Source organism: Tripterygium wilfordii, chromosome 19 (assembly GCF_013401445.1).
Source record: "Tripterygium wilfordii isolate XIE 37 chromosome 19, ASM1340144v1, whole genome shotgun sequence".
Classification (NCBI taxonomy): Eukaryota; Viridiplantae; Streptophyta; class Magnoliopsida; order Celastrales; family Celastraceae; genus Tripterygium; species Tripterygium wilfordii.
The window spans coordinates 3,033,714-3,052,265 of NC_052250.1; the positions used below are offsets into that span (position 1 = coordinate 3,033,714).

An 18,552-nucleotide genomic window follows, 5' to 3' on the forward strand; every position below is an offset into this window, starting at 1 on the left:
TATTTTTTGAAAATATTATTGAGAAATTATTTATGATAAAAATCGAACTACAGGAACACATATGCATAACTCAATAGATAGTCAATCGAGCCATCACTTGGTAATAAATTTGGGGGAAGTTATTTGTACTTAAAACACTTGAGGTTATATGTAAAGTACATAAATATCAAGCACATTTGATAAAGCAAAATTAAATGTTGGTATAGATAATTATGTTTAAATAAATGATTAAAAAAAACGTATCTTTTTAATTAATGACTCAGTCATGATTAGGTAAAGGCTAACGGCTGACACATGGCACCACCTAACTATTGACTCTGGGCGGGCGCATGTCAGCTGGGACTTTGACCCTAACGACTCTGCTATGGTGGGTCCCAAAAGAAGGGCTATAGTACGTTTGGGCAACATCTTTTTGGAATTAGCTATATATATTTTTTAATTATATTTCATTTACCAATTTGAACAAAAAGTCATGCCATCAGCAAAAGCTTCAAGTCAGTTGACCGAATCCTGCAAAATATAATTTATTTCAAGTTGTCTCTTAACATGTGAACTTATTTCTCTATTGCATCCAAAAAAACCTTGCTTCACTTGAACTCAATCCATGATTATGATCGTCTTCAAAATAGTTAATTGTATATTTTCCATCACTGACTAACCGACCACGTAGCCTTGCATTGCAACCAATTCTCATGTACAACGAGAATTCAAGGTATTGTTTGAACGTTGTCTCTTAACATGTGAACTTATTTCTCTATTGCATCGAAAAAAACCTTGCTTCACTTGAACTCAATCCATGATTATGATCGTCTTCAAAATAGTTAATTGTATATTTTCCATCACTGACTAACCGACCACGTAGCCTTGCATTGCAACCAATTCTCATGTACAACGAGAATTCAAGGTATTGTTTGAACTAGACTTCATCTTGTTTGATCGTCTACATGCAAAAGTGACATATTTCACCATCCCGTCTTTATCTTTATTCAATGATCTCCGCTTCGCTGAAAAACCCTTTTGTTTTCCATCTTTTTTATACAAATTCAGCATCTCATCTACAGTGTTAAATACCATGTCAATCTGAGGTTTTTTGAACTACTTCATCAAATTGTAGGACTTTTTCAATTCCGCTATCATCCTCACCTTCTGAACTATCAACTACAATAACTTTACTTTGCCCCACAATCTCTTCTCCCATTCTTTGGACCTGAAATGTTAACAAAAGATAGCCTAACATGTGACACATTATAAAATAAAATGAATATCCCTCTTCAATCAAACCAAAAAACATATCTAAAGAAAATCCCTCTTCAATATCAAATAAAATGAATATCCCTCTTTAATGAAACCAAAAAACATTATTGAAAATCACAAGGAAAAAATATGCAGGATGTTTAATTTACCTTCTGAATGTAAGATTTGAGTCCTCTAGGTTCGAATCCCTAATCTGGGTTGATCAGAGAGATACAAACGTCAAGAATAGATAGCACGGTTCAACTGGGTTTGACGAGATTTTGTATTCGGTTCAACAAGATTCGCTTTAGGTTACAGAGAAGGGAGATGGAACTATGGTCAAGGTCTTAGAACTATGGTTGAGGTAGGTTAAAATGGGTCCCTTTTTTTTCCATGTCAACACTGGGATGGTTGGACAAAATTTGTTGGGAAGGGTATCATTTTTGTAGAAAAAAATTTGGAAATACTGACAACATTTCTGTTATTCTAGTGGACCCCACATTTTTTAAAAAGATATATAAAATGTCAAACGCTACAAAAGATTTTTTTTTTCAATAGAACCGTTGCCATATAGGTTCCGTTTGGTAGACCGGAAAAATTGATTTTCAATACTAGTGAAAATACTGTAAAAAATATGCTGAGCTTAAAGCTGTAAAGTGTTTGGTGAACTAAAAACTGAAAAACTGTTGAAATAAATTATTATAATATTAGTTAGTAGACCCGCTTTGCAAGCCGCTGTGCCAAATAGGCACATAGCCAACGGTTTTGCTGGTCCCGCTATAGTATTTGGTGATGCATTGGACGCAAACAGGACGCACAACAGAACCGCTCAGTCCAGCACCTTACCAAACCGGTATGAAGAAGACACGTGAATCTGGAATAAGTGGCAATGTTATAAATAATGACGATGAGAGAGAGAGATTGATGAGCGTCTGAAGTCTGAACCGTGTGCGGCCCGCGTACGGCTGATATGGAAGGTCCTATTCTGACGCTCTGTGGAAGACAATGAGAACCATGATAATATATAAATATGATTGGGATAATTATATTAAATTCTAGAAATGGAGAGAAATCAGGTGCCAATTTTCTTGTTGCCGGTTCTGTCCATGGATTTTCAGTTTAATTACGATTTTTTTTCCATTTTCGGAAATATTCTCTTGCAATTTTATATTTGTTAATTTTTTTAAAAGAAAAGGTATAAACTTTTGCTCATGTGAATTTCAGTATGTCGATTGCACTACTGTTTCTAACTACCTTTGTTGCGTTCTCCTTAATCTCTTCTCGTGAGTGATCATCTAATTAAACGTTGGGAAAAACTTGATTTGATGTGGATTTAACATTGCTTTTGGTTTGAGTCAAATTTGATGTCGCTTTGATTTGAAATGGATTTGATCTCGCATTTGGAAGTGTTAACATGAACTTGGTGCCGTTTGGGGCATATAACTTGTTTTAATGTCGTGAAAGCGTCAATTTAATTTTATGTCTTGGAGATCTTCATTGTGTTTGACACGACAGTTCCTTGACGGTTTCGCTAACAGAGTCGTTGAGCGAATCCAATGAGTTTTTTTCACAGCAGACACAACATATCTGTTTTTTTTTCTTTTTATCTCCAAAGCATTGATTTCATTTAGTGTCTCGGCGAGGTGATTTGATCTAATGCCTTAAAAGTGTTAACTTGATCCACATGCTTTTAATTTTGATTTGGAGACCACTAACTTAAATTTGAAAGGTTTGTGGGGGATTTCTGACAGATTGGATTTAAGAGACTCAAGAGATTTGCTGTTATTTGTTGGGTACGACTCCTTGAAGGATTTAAACACTTAAGAGAAATTATTTGTAAAGTTTATAATATGAAGCACAATTTTTTAATTCGTCAAACACAGCAAATATATTATATGAAAACACGGTTGAATTAAAGTCTTAATTTACATTTTATAATATCAAATTTTATTATTTTTATATTAAATTTAATATTAATTTAATCTAATAAATATAATTTTACTTATTTTATAAGATTATAATATTAATAAGCTTTGAATAAAAGATGGAGCTTCTCCTCTCTCTTGGATTTTAACAAGTAAACATATGTTGATGTAGTTCTATTTGTAATCATCTACTATCGTGAGAACATATCTATAATTACCAATACAACATTCTATAGAGCAAAATATGTGCCTATCAATATTCAACCTTTATATATTGATGTCAAATAGTGAATCCAAGCCCCAGAAAACATACTGAGGTTCCCCAAAATCAATATCATGGCAACTTCTTCTAGTTCAACCGTGTTCTAAGTTCCTCAACCATTCTGTTTCTGGGGACAGTACATTCATCACTGGTCTTGATATTCTTCAACTTTACGACTCCATCTTTCAGCTCCTGCTCACCCACAAGAACCATATATGGGATTCCCGAGTCAACGGCACGCTTGATGTGGTTCATCATTCTTTTATTGACCATGTACTCTGCCTTCAACTTGGCATTCCAAATCTCATTAACCAGCTCTCTGGCCAAAATGCAGTAGTCTTCGCTCCCCAAAACACTCACTTGAACTTGAGTGTCAGTGGCTCGGATTGTCTGCAAAAAGTCATAAGAACACAATGCAAAAGTTGCTGAGCATTTTGTTTTTATTTGCAGAACAGAAAGGAATATTATCAATGGCAAAATAAAATGACATTTTCTCCATAGAATGCTACCACATGGTCTACGTGGAAATAGCAGGCTTGGCCATTTTAAATTGTCAATACAAGTAACTCGTTATCTGGGGTTAGGGTCCCCATGAGCCAGGATCATTCAGGCCTGTCCTAAACCTCTAGATTTTACTAGGAAAGTACGAAGTTCAAACTCGATCAAACTTAACAAGGCTTTCGAAAGAAAAACCTGGAACATAGACTCCATCCAAGTTATTGTTCAGTGTAAGCATTGCTGGGTATCGCTACTGTAACACAAAGACAAACAAATTAAATGCTGCTATAACCTGGTTCTCGTCTTTCTGACGCTGCTCCATTATAGCAAACACTCGTTCTATTCCGAGACTCAGCCCAACCGCTGGAATCTGTTTTGTTCCATACATTCCAATGAGATTGTCATAACGACCACCAGCAGCAATTGAACCAACCTGAGGGCATAAATTATTTAAATAGCATTACAATCAGGACAAACAAATTCAATGACAATGGAAACTACAAGCACACACAGGAACTATGACTTGCATTATCAACACAAGGTGACTGAGAGAAAATAAGAGAGAAAGGGTTTGCCTAATATTTATTCATTATATGTACAATCTCAGCAGTACTTCATAATGAAAAGAATAAGGAACAGTGAAACAGGGCATGGCTCCAATTTCCAACCATTTGCGCTTTAGTTCACAAGATTTTCTTCTAGCAACCAAATCTACAACTTCATAAGAGAAATAACATCACTACTGTAATTATGCTATAACTCTTCAACGGAACAAACACAGGGTGACAAACATAAATCCTCCAAATTTCAAAAATGAAGTTGTTTCCAACAGCTCAGGGCTTCTGCTGAACCTCAGGGCAAAAATTCAAGGTAGAAAATTGCCCAAGCATTTAGCAAGCAGTAACTGTATTTTACGTCTATCATTTTTAATGCAAAATGTTTCTTAGTTAATTGTTTTTGGATTTCACACCAATGTTACCAGGTGTAGCTTTAAAAATTAAAATGAAAGGACCCCAGATCAGCAGCCTATACCTTAAATAGTCTCAAGAGGATGAAAGACCACTTATCTAAAATGCTTATACGCTGTCCCATACAAGCAAGAGAAGTATGTTCAAACAGAATCAATGAAAATAAATAAATGTTTACCTGTGTGGCCCCTTTAAACACAACTTCATAAACGACTCCAGTATAATAATCTAGACCTCGAGCAAGACTCAGATCAAAAGTCACTTTGTCGATACACTTGCAGCTTTCTAGAGATTTAAACAAGTTATCCAAGTCTTTCATTGCAGAAACAGAAGAGCTATTTTCTAGAAATTCGCTTCCCTCTTCTCCAAGCTTTGCCAGTAATTCCATGGGGCGTCCTCTGAACTTCACAAAGGTACCAATTTTGTCTGCTATCTCAACACTCAATCCTTTCTCCTCCACCTGGAAGACATTGTAAAGCTTATCCTCAAAGAGAATAGAAGGCATAATATTACAAGTAAACAAAAAATAACAAAACAATAACACATAAGACAGATAAGGAAAGAAGAATGACTCTATCCTGCTAAAAAATAAAAGGACAAACAAATGCAGAAGAAGCCAAAATCCAAGCGTAGACCCTTCCAACAACATTGAGAAGTATTTAGATGGATTGTTGTGTAAATAGAAACACAAGTTGATACGAACAGAAGTGCAGTTCACAATATATTACAAGTACGTGGTCATAAAAAACCTTTGAGAGTCGACCAATCTCAGCAATAGTAGCCATATGGCCTTAGTTTTGAGCAGGTAAGTTGCTCAGAAACTAGACTAGATAATCCAGTTCAACATTTTATCATATCTTATAGAAATCAAGCTCAATAGGGCCACTGCTGCCAGGCTGCTTCAAGGGATTATGTCATACATGGTAGTCAGTTTGCGTCCTAAAAACAATGGTAAACTGAAGACAGACAAGTACATAAAGAAGGCTTCAGATTCACAGCACAATGAATTATTTGTGCGCTGGACTCTGGAATTTAGGCTAGTGCAGATCACAGTCGATATGCAACATTCAAAACTTATTGAGATTATCAACCTTTCAATTATAAAGAGCATTTTGTTCACAGTTCACTAGGAGAAAAGTAGAAAACTGTTCAACCAGTAGTTATGTACTGAAGGGAATCAGGGATAGATATGTCAACCTAACACAATCCACCCATCAGACATGTAAATAATGCATAACCTCCTTACCATCTCTTTTTTGATCTGTTCAAATGGTTGCTTGTCAAGCTTGTCAACACTTGAACAGATAGTTCTAAATTTTTCAGGTGGGACTCCACATATTTCCAACATTGCGTCCAACAACATTCGATGATTCAATTTTATCTGGCCAAATATACATAAGTCAGAGGAAAAACAATTAACACTTCTTAAAATCAATTCAAACATGTATTCAACGGCATTATACAATGGAGAATGTTAAATTAGACAGTAGGAACTGATGGCTCCAGGAGCATGTGCAGACTAGACTTCAAATGAACAGTAAGAATTTCTCAGACACCAATTATGTGAAGTACTATGACAATGTAAGTACCTAACAATTATGATCCACAACTCTGATCTGTTTTTAGTCTAGGAATACATCACTTGAACCCTGTGCTTGGTTTATTAAGTTTCACACTTAGTTGCAGGAAGCATTATGGATGCAAGTGATACCCATAAAGTCCACATGACTTTGACAGTGTTTGACTCAATATCATTAACTTTTTTCAGATTACATAATTAAAATTACCTCATAGTCCCCAATATCTAGTTCATCGAGCAGCTCTGTCAATATTTTAATGACCTCGAAGTCTGGCCCCATTTTGTCATACTGGCCAGCAATGTCAAAGTCGCATTGATAGAATTCACGGTATCTTCCTTTGGCTGGGTTATCCCTTCTGTACACTTTAGCAATTTGGTAGCGTTTAAAGGATGTGATACCATTCATAGCCACATACCTGGCAAATGGGACAGTTAAGTCATATCGCAAAGAACACAGCTCCCCACCCTGTAAATGAGTTGAAACACTTACTATTAAAGTCTTTTCAAAATGGAAGAACAAATTCAGTATCATTCACAATAATGGAATACAATAATGTCTACAAGTAAGCCCACAAAAAAGGCCAAAGTCAGAGTCCGATCATTATTGATAACTTCTGCTTTCAAAAACTAATTTAATAAATGTCAAATACTTCTGCAGCAGGGGTTCACAAGACTAAATGAAAACTCCATTTTCACTAGAAAATGATGACTCATATAGTAATAATAATATAACAACAATAACTGGAACAACAACAATAACATAATCATGTAAAAACCTGGTCAGCAAGATCGTAGATCAACTTTGAATCTTCTCCATATTTCCCTGTAAGAGTCTCTCTCAATTCAAATACAGGAGTATCAAGGGCCACAGCACCATGCCTCTTGAATACCTCTGTAATAATTGAAAATGCTTTCTCTCGTACCACCATCTGTTCTTTTGAAAAATCTCTAGTGCCCTGATATTGAACAGAATACACACAGAATAAGAAAGCCAAATACTACATCAAAGTAAATAAGATGATAATAAAATAAAATAACCCAAATATTAATAACAAGAGCTAAGCTATGAAATGTAGACTGCTCAGGAAACATTCAAAGGCAAGACATGTAATTTTGGGAGATTGAGATTTTTTTCCTCTTTTTTATTCAAGGAGCAGGGGCACTAACCATACAATGCACAGGATTAAAAAAAAACAAAAAAACGTACAAGATAGAAAAGCTAATGCTATCAAAAAAATTCCTATCAGAAACATTACTCCAATATTTTACTGTGCTAAGCCCACTATCCATGACGAAAAGAAACTGTTCAAAGATTCTGCTGTTCCTCTCCTTCCAAGTTAGCCAACAGACAGCCATAGCGATAAGCAGCATAATAGACCTGTTGGTCTTGTTTCTGGACCAAAACTTCCAAGCCATTCGGAGACAAGATTGTTACTCAAACCCAGCTCATTTCAAAAAGTTTACAAGCTGTTTCCCCAATTTTCCTTGTCAAGGGGTAAAGCATCAGCAAGTGACTGACAAATTGGTCTTCCCCTTTAGCACATCTAGCATCTAGATGTTTAGGGATCCTTGTTATTGAACAGCCTTTAAGCTTCGGAAAGCAGTCATCAACGGGTGCTTCAGAGAGTCTCGGTCAAAAAAAGAAGCGAGAGAGTTATATTCTATGGCGAGGTTTTTAGCTTTCGAATTCCAATTTTGGTTACAGGTTTGATGAGCGGTAGTCTAATATTTAATCAGAGTTGAAGTGCCCATGTGACTCTAATGTGTTAGTTCTAACAAATTAGTTTACAGAAGGAGCTTCATCGAAGTTTTATGGAAGTTTAAGGGTATTCTTTTTGAAATTCTAGCAAAGGAATGTGTCTTTCCAGTTGCCCCAAAGTAGAAGGGTACCTTTGCATATTTCCCTTTTGTTAGTAACTTGTATCAACCTCAAGGGTAGAGATAATATACATTGACATCATAAAAAGAAAAAAGAGAATAAGCATTATCATGGTGTTATTTCTAGTTTCTTCCACTGATACTTTCCTTTTAAAAAACTCTTCCTCTTTTCTTTCATTTATTCCAGAATGATATGGTCACAGACTTCATGATGCAAGAAAGCATAACCTTAAGCTCATAAATTTGCACTTCAACCCTCAAAAACAGGCATACAAAACAAGAGCTAAAAGAGTTTCAACAACAGTCAGATAATAGAAAAGATATATCTACCTTAGGTAATTTCGGGAGCCTCCTAGTTTCATTGCTTTCAACAATGTCTTTCACCGTCTTCCAGAATCCATCAAATTCTGGATCTCTCAGGTCAAAAATCAATACAAGACCCTCAACCAATTTCTCAATTGACCCTGTATCATCACAATAACCCTCTCTTTCACCATTCAACCTCTCATTAATCAACTCCACTATAGCACGAGTCCCTTTCCCCAAAACCACCTTCTTCTTCTGAGCCTTGATATCCACCTTCACATCCCCTCCATTTGCCTCAACACCAGCTTTTGTACTGTTTAACTGACCACCTTCAAGAGCCACAAACGCGGTCACTGCCTCCCACACCATAATTTTCGAGACAATTCCCAACAACTCGTTAACTTCATGCACAAACCTCGCATAATCCTTCTGGAAGATAAGGTTTAAAGCCATCGTGTAGCCATTGCTTAAACATTTCTCAGTTGGGCATCCCTTCTGAAACAAGTCCAGTAAACCCTTACGTAAGCTAGTATCGCCAACGGAATCCAAATTCAATTTTGCACGAAGAAAACCATTCTCTCCTACAACCAGAAGGGCGAGGGCCAATGCCTCCACAGTCATCGCTACAACTTTCGCCAACCCATCAATTTTCATTTCTCCAGATGAATTCAACTCCACCTTTGCAATCGAGTGCACCGACTTCGCCACTTCCCTCAATCTCCCATGAACATTAGGAATCTCCGCCATAGCATCGCTCTTTACTTTCCCAACCCGCTTCGACCCGTTAAGAAGACCCTTCATACCCCTCGCAACCCCAGCCCCTTCCTTGTACACGAATCCATCAACCGTATCAAACGGCGTCACGTCGGCTCTCGCTGCCTCACAAGACAACGCAGCCACGGCGTCAACCATCGTAACCAGTGCCGCCGCTTTCCTGTCCAAAATCTCACACATTTCAAGTAAAGGAAGCGACGATTTCGCCATCTCGTCTCCTTCCGCCATTGTCGGAGTCCAGAATCAGAATACTTGCAATACGGCAGGGCAGCAGTGGCTTTTTAGGGTTTTACACTTTTTACTAGGCTCTTCGAAGGAACTAAGCGGCGATATTATTATTTATAATTAATGTAATTTACTAATATTACTTTCCCAGCCATGTTAAGATTCTTGGGCCAGGCGTAGCAAGGCCCCTGATTATGAGGACCTTTCTTGAGAGTTGAGACATATGTATAACTTAATCATTTGATAAGTTAATATATAATTTAATCATATTCAGTGTGAAATGGTATTAGATTTGTATAATATAATTTTTGTACGATATATTTATTGGTTTATTGTTAAATAATATAAAATATGAAATAATATATCTCTGAACTACCCTAATTTAAAAAGTTATTATTTTATAATCATATTATTTTTATCAAGTTTTGTTTTATGGAAATGTAAAGATAAAAATCATTAAAAGTTACTATTTTCTAATCATATTATTTTTATCAGGTTTTTTATAGAAATTTAAAGATAAAAAATCATTAGATTTTTGTTGCTAGAGTATACCGTACAAACGATATATGAAGTGGCAAGTTATTAAGGTTTGTTTCTTAAAGAGAGGGCTTTTTGTCTTTTGACATATTACCTCTTATCCTAAATGTTCCGTATAAAATTAAAACGTATTAGAGATGTTTTAATATTATACGGCCTGCACCTTATAAGAGTATCGTTTTGTATAAAATTATACTATCCTAAGTTTTTTAGAAACCATCAAGCAAGAGTATCATTTTGTATCAAAACTATATTATCCTAAGTCTTTCAAACACCATGGAACACCTGATAATTTCATTAAAATATAAAATTATACTTTCTTAAGGTTTTTAAAAACCATCAAACACATGATAATTTCATTAACCTTTTAGTATTTTTCCAACCCTGGTTAAGTCTAAAGCAACCACCAAGTCGATCCAATACACCAAATTTTTTAAAAAAAATTACATCTAGGATAATGCTTGACACTCCAAAAAGTGACCTCAAAAGACCCCCATTTAATGTGGAGGGTTAGATGTGAAGTGGGTCCAAAATATATGTTTTTAATTAATAACTATTTGAATGTCACATGAATTTAATGGAGTTTTATGGGTCTCTAACATTGTTCTTGCATTTAATCTATGATTCCAACGGCCCAAAATAAAGCCCAAAAGAACCCTAATCACTTTACCTTCTCACTTCTCCCTCACCTCTTCCTCAGGCATCAGAAGCCTCAACAACAACACGCATGAACAAGGGCCACGGCACAGTTGACGAAACCTACTGACAAACGAACGGTCACTTACAAGTTACACCCGAACTCAATCATCGAACTGATCGAAGGCAATTAGGCAATCCTTGAACTAAAGTAGATATGTTCTTCACAGTTCACTGATTATTTTATTTGTTGTTGTTAATGTTAATGTTCTTCTACTGAAAAAAATAGAGATTTTATCTGAGTTTTTCATACATGGATCGTGATCCATTGAGAGCTTGATTTGTGTGTGCGTGTTTGATTTTGAATAATATCCACTATTTTAATGTTCTTCTGCTCTTTTCGAACACTGTTGATATTGAATTTGAATGGGTTAGGTTACCTTCTTTTCTCTTTTTTTGTGTCTGGAAAGCAAGTTCATTGTGACGTTAACCTAATTGGGTTTATGGGTTTGATTTCATTTGATTGGTCATGACGGAAAATTGAAATCGAGTTTTTGTTGCTTGCATGATATTTTGTGGCTTGCAGTTCTTTGTTTTTCTGTGTTACCATTTCCATGCGTCTCAATCTCTCTGGGTTGTGCACTTCGACACGAAGTCTGTGGAGCCTTTGCCTGTTCTTGAAAAAAAAACCCTATTTTAACATCGCGTTTGGATGTATCTTGGCTGTATTTGGTTTCATTAGCTGCAACGGTGTTTATGTTCAGTCCATTGAAACAGCCATTTCTTGATGTACTGTGCTCCTGAATTATTCTTTACAGGAAAATTAACTGACTTGGCACGATGAGACGGTGGCTTTCTCCTTTTTGTATTGAATTGGTCTATACCTTCTGAAGATTGGTGATCTAGCCCATTTTTTATTCTGCTTGAGACAGTTGGCCTCATAAATCTCGGCATCCCTGATGAAGGAGCTTTTGCAGCTGCTCCAATATTGTTTATGGTAACTTTACTGTTCAGCTGTGCCTCCTCTATTAATATATAGAAAGTCTGCAGAACTTCAGAACATAAAATTGGCCTGGATAGATTTTGTAATTTATCGTTAAACTTTTTAATGTCTCTTCTGGTGCATCGGCGCTCATCTTCAATCTCTTTCATCCTTTGCTGCAGATTCACCATCGCAACCTACTTCTGCTCTCGTACTTCCTGATGATCAATAGTTCCCTAAGTTTGTTATTACTAAAAGAATACAGACATCAATTTCTATTTAGGATGAAGATTTTCACATCAGTTGATGCAATAATGTTCTGAGGCGGAACTCTCAGCAAGCAAACTAACAAAGGTTATGTATCTTGGCAATTATTTCTTTTTTTTTTTTTAAATGCCAGTACTTCTGGAATCTGGATGTAGAAATTAAGCATTTGTTCATCCCTTATGTATTCTCTTCTCTTTTCCACCTTTGTATACTGATAATTTATAATCTGAAAACAACCTCTTTAAAACATCTTAGGAATGAAGGATTCAGCCAACTGACCACATTATTCATTTCTGTTATTTACCTTTTATCCCAGACGATAGAAAGTTACATTGTTTTATAATTTATATTATTCTTTTACTTTTTTTTAATCTTTCCCATGGTATATTATCAACTTTATATTATGTTACTACAATAGACACAATGTTACGTACAGGCTTCTTTTTCCCATTAACAAGTAATACTAAACTTTGTACGCTCAAAGGCTGCACTCTTAAGGTCTCATAATTGTAAAGGGTAACAAACAAGCTCAGTGTTACTTGTACTTACAACTGAATCATCATTACCTAGGTGAATGCTTTTTGCCCTCGATGCAAAATTTAAAGAACAGACAGTCTCACACAAATCCTCTTCTTTGGCACTGACATGGGCAAGCATTAGTGTCTTTGAATCCTCACCTGAAGGTAGATACCTATAAAATTTTTTAAGACAAATAATATTCAATTTAAGAAGCAAAATGAGAGAAACTCCTATGCATGCCATACACTAACTATAGCTAGTAATCTGATCAATAACTTTTTGCATTATGTGATGATATTTTTGCCTGGACTTGTGGTAATCTTCTTTCAATTTCAAAGAATGGATGGTTATATTGTATTTTTAGCAGTAATCCTTCGAAGGTTGTAGTAGTAGATTGCCCACATCTATATCATAGATGCTAATAATATTGGTATGAAGTAGGGCCTATTCTTTCTGTTCCCTCTTAAGTAGCACTAATGACCATCACTTGCAACTGATTGGCACAAATGGATATAAGAAGCATAGAGAAGATTAATATAATTACCTAGAGAATCTTTAAGAATTTGTGTCAGCTTGCTATTCCAGTCAAAGGTGAAAACTTCAGTTTAGAAGTCTTGGTAATGCTGAAGAAACCATTGGCACAAATGGATAACAGGGGTTCGCTGTTGGGTATACTGTGTATTTTTTGTCCTCATAAAACTAATTAGCATTCAAGCCATTAATAATTTTTTTTTAAAAAAATATTTACAGATTTTTGTACAACTTATCACAAATTAAAAATAATTATACATATTTAATTTTAAAGTGAGTTTTTTAAGACAAAACTAACAATGAATAACAACGAATTAGGTTTTGCTCTGGTACTATCAGGGATTTTTTGACGATGAACAACAACGATAAAGCAAAACAGTTGAATGGTGAAACAGAAGAAGATGATGACGACGAAATTGATCAAGAAGAAGGGCTTGATGCTTGGGAGAAAGCTTACGTGGACGACCGATCTTGGGAGTCTCTCCAAGAGGACGAGTCTGGGCTTCTACGCCCCATTGACAACGCCGTCATTCAACATGCCCAGTATCGCCGCCGTCGCCTCCGCTCCCTTTCTTCCTTTTCTGCTGCTCGTATCCAGAAGGGCCTCATTCGATTTCTCTACATTATTATCGATCTTTCCAGGGTAAGCTATTTTTCAGTTCTGCACCAAACTTGTTGGCAATTGATGTTGTAGCGAATAATTATTGAAAATGTTTGGCAATTGATGTTGTAGTGAATAATTATTGAAAATGGGTATGTCTTTCAGTATTGCTATTACATGTAGATGATGCTAGAACATGCTCCAGTGTTTAAGTAATTGGCCTGGCATTTTTGAGTTTCTAGTATTTTACTTTTGGTTTTAAGATGATTTTATTGAAGTGGAATTTACAGGCTGATGCTTCCTTGACCTTGTAAGCTGTTTTGCTTTTGTGGAAGTTTATGATTTATACAGTTCCAAACCTTGAAGAGCCTCTAGTATTGCGACATTGCTATTTCTGGTAGATCTAGTATTGCTCTTTGAATGACCACAATAACTTTTGATATGAGTGATGTAGACTTCAAAATGGTGGCCACACTTGAATTGATGATATGTAAATTGAATTTGTTTGTCATGAGGTTTCCATCAATTTGTGTAGGCAGCTTCAGCGACTGATTTTCGACCAAGTCGAATGGTAACTGTTGCAAGAAATGTTGAGGCTTTCATCAGGGAGTTCTTTGACCAGAATCCATTGAGTCAAATTGGTTTGGTCACTATTAAAGATGGTGTTGCTCATTCCTTGACAGATCTTGGTGGCTCTCCCGAGTCCCATGTCAAAGCCTTAATGGGTAAGCTGGAATGCTCAGGCGATTCCTCCCTGCAGAATGCCCTCGATCTAGTTCATGGATATCTCAATCCAATCCCTTCATATGGTCATCGTGAAGTTCTGATTTTATATTCAGCTCTCAGTACTTGTGATCCTGGAGATATAATGGAGACAATCCAGCAATGTAAGCAGTCTAAATTAAGGTGTTCAGTTATTGGCCTTGGTGCTGAAATGTTCATATGCAAGCATCTCTGCCAGGAAACAGGTGGATCATACTCTGTTGCATTGGATGAGGTGAGTTCAAGTGGGTTTGTGGTAAAGTTATAGAATTGAAAGAATTTCATTTCATTTTTTTAGGAATTACGCACACAGTTTCATCTATATCTAATTATCAGTTCCACATCATAGAAAAGATAAATTGAAAAAGAAGAAACAGGAATGTTTTTACCACTTTAAGTTTGAAAAAGAGTGAATTTGATATAGGTTGCAATCCATTGATGTTTTTAAATTCTTATTCTTCTACATGAGTACATTCACCAATTTCTTTCTGCACAAAGTCCTAATTTGAAGCAATTATTTGTCAAACCCCTGTATAAAATATAGGTTGATTTTGTATTTACTCATGCAGTCCCATCTGAAAGAGTTGATCATGGAGCATGCACCTCCACCTCCCGCAATTGCAGAATTTGCAATTGCTAATTTGATCAAGATGGGTTTCCCACAAAGAGCAGCAGAGGGTTCTATTTCTATATGCTCATGCCATAAGGAAGCTAAGGTTGGAGAGGGGTACATTTGTCCAAGATGCAAAGCACGTGTATGTGAACTTCCGACTGAATGTCGAATTTGTGGGTTGACACTTGTTTCTTCACCTCATTTGGCAAGGTCGTATCATCATTTGTTTCCTATAGCACCATTTGATGAAATTTCTTCGTCACGACAATTTGACCCAAAGCTAAAAGGACAGAGAAGTTGTTTTGGTTGCCAACAAAGCCTTCTCAATCCTGGTAAGTATTTATTAATAGATCATGTATCTTATGCCTTTTCAGTTCCACCATTCTCTTCCATTTGGTGAATTATCTTTGATAATACTCAAGTGATTTATTGACAATCTCTTGCACTATCTTAACAAAATAAAAGAAAAAGTTGTCCTTGCCAAGTAACCGAAGATATATAGGTTTGGGCTACATTGTGTTGCAACACCTCGTGATAATATTTCTATTGTTCTTATTTAAAAAAAAAGATATCATTTCTATTGTTAGAAGGATGCATTGAAGGGGAATATTACTGGTGCGGAAGTTGATTACAATGCGGCTAAAAGGAAAACAGAATTGTGTTTGGAAATGGTGATATTATTTACAAGTAGGAGAGCCTTTAGATAATTTTATTCATCAAGTAAGCATTGAAAACCACAATATTTTCGGTATTCTCTTCAGGGACCCTCATTTTCTCACACGCAGTGAATATAAGATGAGATTTGAAAGTCAAACAAAGAAAATAACTCTGCAATGTGATTTTGTGAGGTCATTATTATAGGATCTCATAGTGGAAGAAATTGTTAAAAGACAATGCCTTGGCTTATAGAATCTGTCTCAAATGGTTGCTCTTTCGCTACAACAATCCTTATTCTGAATGATGAAGAAAAGTTCCTTATCAAACTTGGGGTTGTAAAGAGACTAGAACAAATTCAAAGAAAGTTATTATGGGGTTTTCGGGAGATGGAATATCATACGGTGTTTTGGGATATGTACAGAAACTGAGAGTGTGGAGATTCTTTTGGTTAATGGTCATGGAAGTTTGTAAATGAAATTCATACTTTGTGTTGACAAGCCTTTTCTGTTTACCAAGGTTTGATACACAATGTTTGGTTGTCAAGAGCAGATAGGGCGAGCTTTCGAGTGGTGGGTTTGGGAGTAAATAGGACAAGAAATGGGGGAATGGCTTCCTTACATCCACGCATGATGTGGATCATGAAGAGTGAACTGAAAATCCAATTTTTGATCTCGTTTGATTTAGCAAGATATTAAGAATTGTTAGTGGAGGCGGTGTTGGAGTTTGTCATTTATATGAGAAGATGCGAATATGGAATATAAATTTATTGAAGTTTTGGTGAAGTTTCTTGAGACTTTACAAATGCTTAGTGGGGAGATCAACTTGTTCAGAATAGTATAAGAAGAGTGGTCAACTTACTACCTAAGCTTAAGCAGAAAGCTAATAGAGTGGGGAGTGAAATTTTTAAGAAGTGAGACTAACTATATGAAGCTACAAACCTACCAGGCTAACTAGCGATTTCCCAATTAAAAAGTGACACTAACTAGCTATTCACAGCGTAATAGACATATAATATAGAGGTCCTCTTTGTCCATGGGTTCTATAGCTGAGACCCGGTTATCTTTTCTTGTTACTGAGAAACACTTGGATATGCCTGTATTATGTCATTGTTGGTGGCGCACATATGATGCCATATCACAAACAATTTGCATTGGAGCTATTATGATACATTGTCATATAGCTGAAAACATAGTCCAACTTCAGATTTTAAATTTTAAATTTTCACCATGTTCAATTTTGTCATCTTAGAGTACTCCCATCGGGTCTGTATAATTGATCTGATAGCTAAAATAGAGCATCAAAAATAGAGTTTGACAAATGTAGCCTTGCGATAGTATCTGATGCAGGACCTGAAGAATTCAGATGTGCTAAAAAAGTAGCACATCTGCCACTTCTATAGCACATAAATTGTTAATGTAAAAATATTTTAATATATTCCTCATCTCTCTCCTCTCTCCTCTTTTTAGTGTAAAATTTTAATATTTTAATAATGTAGTATTTAAAATAGAGATGCTGATGCAGTTCTGGTTGAATAGATATGCTGTAAATTAGGAAAAAGTGAGATTTGAGGAGCTAAAATTGAGAATTGGTTAAGAGACACTGGTGCGAATGGCCTTAGGCCTATACCTGCTCTTCATCATTTGTCCTGTTGCTTATTTATTTGAGTGTACTGTGATGATAGTGATTTAGATGCCTGCGTGGTGCTTATTTGTGCATGGTTGTGTTGTTAATCGCGTATTTGCTTGCTTTTGCGTGCCTTTGCTGTTGGTGATGCCCCGTCAAAATAACTGTTAAACTATGTCCTGTTCATGCAGTCACACTCTTGCTCACATTGCTCATCTATCTTTGGCACAGGAAACAAACCTGGTCCTTGTGTCACTTGCCCGCAATGCAAACAGTACTTTTGCCTCGATTGTGACATCTATATTCATGAAAGCTTGCACAACTGCCCAGGCTGCGAGAGCTTCAAGCACAAATAAGAACAACAAACAACAGCCATGGACCTCCGTCGTGCTCTGCCTCCATTCAGATGTGGCTTGCCATTGCCGTTCCTCCCAGCCAAGTTCCTCCCAGCTTAATTTTAATGGATCATGATACATTTACAACAATGTTGGTCGAGAAGCTTTACCTGTTCGGATCTCCCAAGATGCATTTTCCCAAACGTCTTTATGCTGTTGGAATAGAGAAAATCGAATCCTTTTTTCTATTTCTTCTTTTAGATGAGCTTTCATATTATATTGTTCCATATTCATTAAAACTAACAAGTTACAGTGAAATGAGAATATGCACTTTTCCATCCTTCAAAGATTTCTGGAAAACAGGGGTGAAGCTACCCTTACCCAAGGGGGCAGCTGACCCCCTCAAATTTTTTAATACCCCTAGTAATATGCTAATTTACATAAAAGACCCCCTTGAATTTTCAATTTAGATCCCTTAGTTATAAAAAATCATTCTCATGTTTAAAACAAGAAGACATGTGACAATTATTTTAAACTTTCGAATGTATAATTAATAGATAATCCAAAAAAAAATTCGGGGGCACCGGACTCCCACTTAACCTTGCCTACCCCAATATAAAATTCTTTGTCCGTCAATGAGACCCTCCTCATACAAAGTCCTAGCTTCGCCCCTGTTGGAAAATGATCTATTGTCTTGATATGGAGTGTGTTGCCTTCTTTGTAAGGCAGAGGAAGAATCGGTTTCCCACCTCCTGTTGCATCGCTCTTGGGTGTCCAATGTATTAGAAATACCAGATAAACAAGAATTACTGGTGAAATGTAAAAAAATAAAATAATGAAA

General features: G+C 36.1%; 2 protein-coding genes across 4 annotated transcripts; one reads left to right on the forward strand and one right to left on the reverse strand.

Annotated features, from left to right (window-relative positions):
- Positions 1-3,311: 3,311 nt before the first annotated feature.
- LOC119985874 (histidine--tRNA ligase, cytoplasmic-like) lies at positions 3,312-9,746 on the reverse strand. The gene is made up of 7 exons (XM_038830322.1): positions 8,674-9,746; positions 7,242-7,421; positions 6,674-6,931; positions 6,133-6,267; positions 5,065-5,346; positions 4,211-4,351; positions 3,312-3,810 (listed from the first exon to the last, which is right to left on the reverse strand). The coding sequence occupies exons 1-7, from the start codon at positions 9,649-9,651 to the stop codon at positions 3,508-3,510; spliced, it is 2,277 nt and encodes a 758-aa protein (XP_038686250.1). The 5' UTR covers positions 9,652-9,746; the 3' UTR covers positions 3,312-3,507.
- A 1,100-nt stretch (positions 9,747-10,846) lies between these two features.
- Positions 10,847-18,052, forward strand: LOC119985953 (general transcription factor IIH subunit 2). Of its 3 annotated transcripts, XM_038830448.1 has the most exons (8): positions 10,847-11,032; positions 11,640-11,818; positions 11,986-12,157; positions 12,641-12,753; positions 13,439-13,763; positions 14,257-14,718; positions 15,053-15,428; positions 17,608-18,052. In XM_038830448.1, the coding sequence occupies exons 5-8, from the start codon at positions 13,473-13,475 to the stop codon at positions 17,730-17,732; spliced, it is 1,254 nt and encodes a 417-aa protein (XP_038686376.1). In that variant the 5' UTR covers positions 10,847-11,032; positions 11,640-11,818; positions 11,986-12,157; positions 12,641-12,753; positions 13,439-13,472; the 3' UTR covers positions 17,733-18,052. The 3 variants fall into 3 exon arrangements, with proteins under 3 accessions (XP_038686376.1, XP_038686375.1, XP_038686377.1); XM_038830447.1 differs by lacking the exon at positions 12,641-12,753; XM_038830449.1 differs by lacking the exon at positions 12,641-12,753 and having other exon boundaries at positions 13,460-13,763.
- Positions 18,053-18,552: the final 500 nt, after the last annotated feature.

Bases quoted from the DNA above. Each gene is read 5' to 3' on its own strand.
- LOC119985874 (XM_038830322.1), bottom strand. From the start codon at position 9,651: ATGGCGGAAGGAGACGAGATGGCGAAATCGTCGCTTCCTTTACTTGAA. The intron at 7,422-8,673 runs GTAGATATATCT...GTTCAATATCAG, and splicing joins GGCTCCCGAAATTACCTAAG to GGCACTAGAGATTTTTCAAA. The intron at 5,347-6,132 runs GTAAGGAGGTTA...AATGTCTTCCAG, and splicing joins AACAGATCAAAAAAGAGATG to GTGGAGGAGAAAGGATTGAG.
- LOC119985953 (XM_038830448.1), top strand. From the start codon at position 13,473: ATGAACAACAACGATAAAGCAAAACAGTTGAATGGTGAAACAGAAGAA. The intron at 13,764-14,256 runs GTAAGCTATTTT...CAATTTGTGTAG, and splicing joins TTATTATCGATCTTTCCAGG to GCAGCTTCAGCGACTGATTT. The intron at 14,719-15,052 runs GTGAGTTCAAGT...TTACTCATGCAG, and splicing joins ACTCTGTTGCATTGGATGAG to TCCCATCTGAAAGAGTTGAT.